This window comes from Octopus bimaculoides, chromosome 22 (genome assembly GCF_001194135.2).
Source record: "Octopus bimaculoides isolate UCB-OBI-ISO-001 chromosome 22, ASM119413v2, whole genome shotgun sequence".
Taxonomy (NCBI): Eukaryota; Metazoa; Mollusca; class Cephalopoda; order Octopoda; family Octopodidae; genus Octopus; species Octopus bimaculoides.
The window spans coordinates 27,021,617-27,024,886 of record NC_069002.1 but is presented as its reverse complement, the minus strand read 5'-3'; the positions used below and the strand labels follow the sequence as shown (position 1 = coordinate 27,024,886).

The 3,270-nt window shown below is 40.1% G+C and overlaps 1 protein-coding gene across 2 annotated transcripts in view; it reads left to right on the top strand.

Annotated features, from left to right (window-relative positions):
• Positions 1 to 3,270, top strand: part of LOC106879376 (ubiquitin thioesterase zranb1-B) — a 197,409-nt gene that overhangs the window by 96,443 nt on the left and 97,696 nt on the right. For both annotated transcript variants that reach the window (XM_014928907.2, XM_014928915.2), the window contains exon 3: positions 287 to 1,621. In XM_014928907.2, the coding sequence (XP_014784393.1) occupies positions 301 to 1,621 (1,321 nt within the window). In that variant the 5' untranslated portion in view covers positions 287 to 300. The remainder of the gene's footprint in view (positions 1 to 286; positions 1,622 to 3,270) is intronic.

The following is a 3,270-nucleotide window of genomic DNA, read 5'->3' as shown; positions in this document are numbered from 1 at the left end:
AGAAATATAACAAAAAAACCGTTACTCTGAGTTTCACGTTATATTTCTGCTGCTTTTAAATAAAGCATGTTACTCTACCTCTGGTATTTGAGTACTCTTTTTTCCACCTTGTTGCACATTTCATGTGCTTACTCCGGTATATATATATATATATACATATATATATATCATATAGACATGCACACTTCATTTTTCTTATTAGACAGCCTTGTTGTTTCTTACAGATTTGCTTCTATCAATAATTGACAGCTTGTTCTCATATGTCATTTTTCTTTTTGTATTTTAGTACATTTTGACCACATGAGGAAAATGAACGAGTTAGAGAAATGGGCTTGTGACTACTGTACATATGAAAACTTCCCTGCTGCTAAAAAGTGCACTTTATGCTGTGCATCTCGAACACCGCAGCTCATTACAGATGATGCTTTAAATAACGAGCAGGACATTTATAAGATGGCATCAATGATGAATTCGGCTTCAAGCAACAGTAGCTCCACAAATTTAATTCCCACAAGCCCAACACAAAATGACATCACTTGCAAAAAAAGCCCTTCCATTGTGGCTCCTTGGACTGAGAAGTGGGCATGTCATCTTTGTACCTACCTGAATTGGCCCCGTGCCATAAAGTGTACACAGTGTTTAATGCTACGGAAGCAGTCACCCTCCACTACATATGTCAATAAGACTAACCCCTCTAAAAGTCCAGGTCAAGTCCTATCGATAAATATGGAACCGTCGTCTGGTAACAACATGGCAAACCGTAACTCACCAAATTCTCCTGATACTACTAAAGATTTTTACAATGACAAAAATCGGTCGGTATCTTCAGCCCTTACACGCTCTCTTGGTAAATGGACCTGTAAATCTTGTACTTTTGATAATTGGCCCAAGTCTCTGAAGTGTGTTATCTGTGGAGCTAGCAAAACTATTTCAGAGCCGAGTTCTTCGTGCAATCTGAACAGTTGTTCACCTGTAGAAATGTCAGATTCATTACAAATAAAAGCAAACCATTCGTCCATTTATATACATAAAAGTGACTCTCATGAGCAGCAGCAGCAACAACAACAACAACAACAAGTACAACAACAGCAGCAGCAACAACAACAACAACAACAGCAGCAGCAACAACAGCAGCAGCAGCAACAGGTGGGAGCAACTGCAGCATTACCTTATGCTTCCAACGAACCTGACAAATGGACTGAAGAAAGGCGTTTACGTCTTCTGCGCACACGCTTACGAGACAAAGACTGGTCCTGGTTAAATGCATGCATAGGTGTTGTTGACGGGGACTCGGACACTGTTGAAACATATCTAGCTTCTGGTGGTAACCCTGCTCGGCAGTTAAATCAAGATGAGGTCACGTTTTTGAACAGACCGAGTGCATTTGAGGTAGGCTATACTTTGGTGCATTTAGCAATTCGGTTTCAACGGGAAGACATGCTTGCAGTCTTACTGACGGCTACTGATATGGCATCGAAAGTAGTGAAACGTCTTCCATCACACTCAAGCCCCGATCTAGCAGCAGATATTCGTAGAGAAATCTCAACATATCTAAGACAACGGAAAGGAGAGTTCCAATGTTATTTTTTCACTGAGTATGCTACGTTTGCCTTGCCTAGTGGTAAGTATTTCTCATCTATATACATATCCACACACACACACACACACACACACACATATATATATATATATAATCTTGTATTTTTGTATTGTTTGTACTTGTTATTTTGATGGTATTTTTTTTATTCAAAAATTGAAACTCGATGTTTGATTATATCTTGGATATTTGTCAATCATTATGGATGTTTATGAAATTCTCAAACACCTCTGTGTCATCGTGTGGTATTCAAATAATTACCAAAGATAGTTAATAACTGGCACTCCAAGAGTAATGATGCTGAGTGTTCCAGTTGGTCCAGTCAATGGAACAGTCTGCTCATGAAATGAACATGTAAATGGTTGAGCATTCCACGGACATGCATGTGCTTAACTCAGTTCTCGGAGATTCAGCGTGACAAAGGCTGGTGCTTTGAACTACTGGTACAACTCATTTTTTGCCGGCTGAGTGCAATGGAGCGATGTGAAATTAAATGTCTTGTTCAACGAAAGAACATGTCACCAGGAATTGAACTCACGACTTTACGATCGTGAGCTGCATATCCGCACCACTTAGCTACGTGCATTCATAACTAAAGATAGTAATTTGGGCAGATAAACACTGCAATTTTATTTTCGAGATGTGTTTTGTGTTTGAGTGTATGCCAGGCGCTGGGGGTGGTGGCAGTGGATCCTTCTGCTGTTCTCCATGCTCCTTGCCTTTTTCTTCTCCTCCTCCTCCTCCTCCTCTCTCTCTCTCTTCTCCCTCCTACCCTCCTTTTCCCTCTCCTCCACTCTCATTCCCCTTTCCAAATTGTTGATCCAATCTGTCAATCACAACTCCTGACAGGAATGACACCATTTTTGAGGTGACAGGAACAGAATTTAAACAAAAAACATACAAATCTAGAACAGACACTACAAGGCACCAGACATCCTGTTCAATGCTCTAACAATTCCATTCTGTCAATCCTTCAGTTCACCCCTATTCCTGGGCTATCACTTATTTTTGTACCATTCCAGAAAAGATAAAGGGCAAATTTGACCACGGCATGATTTGAACTCAGATTGTAGCGAATCAAAACAAATACTGCAAGACAAAATATCCAACATTCTAACAACTCTGCCAGTTCACCACCTTAGAATATTTAATAATGGCCATAAAACTGTTGAATTCAGCTGAAAGTCTCTAATTTATACACGTAAAATGCACCATTCGTGTGTGGTTGATGCCAGTGTCGCCTGACTGGCCCCCATACTGGTGGCATGTAAAAAGCACCCACTACACTCTCAGAGTGGTTGGCATTAGGAAGGGCAACCAGCTGTAGAGACTTTGCCAGATCAGACTGAAGCCTGGTGTAGCCTCCTGGCTTGCCAGTCCTCAGTCAGACCATCCAACCCATGCCAGCATAGAAAACAGATGTTTCATGATTCTACTCATACCTAGTGATTGGGGTTTAGTAGAGTGTCTCAGTTATAAAAGACCCTGTTTACTGATTTTCTTTTTTTTTTTTGTCTAAGAAAAAAGAAGAAAAAATAACAAAACCGTTCAGTTGAAAATACCCTTGAAAAATACATTGTTAATAAATTTTTATATTATATTTTTTTAAGGAGGCAAGCTGGAAGAATCGTTAGTTCGCTGGACGAAATGCTTAGCAGCATTTTGCCCGTCGC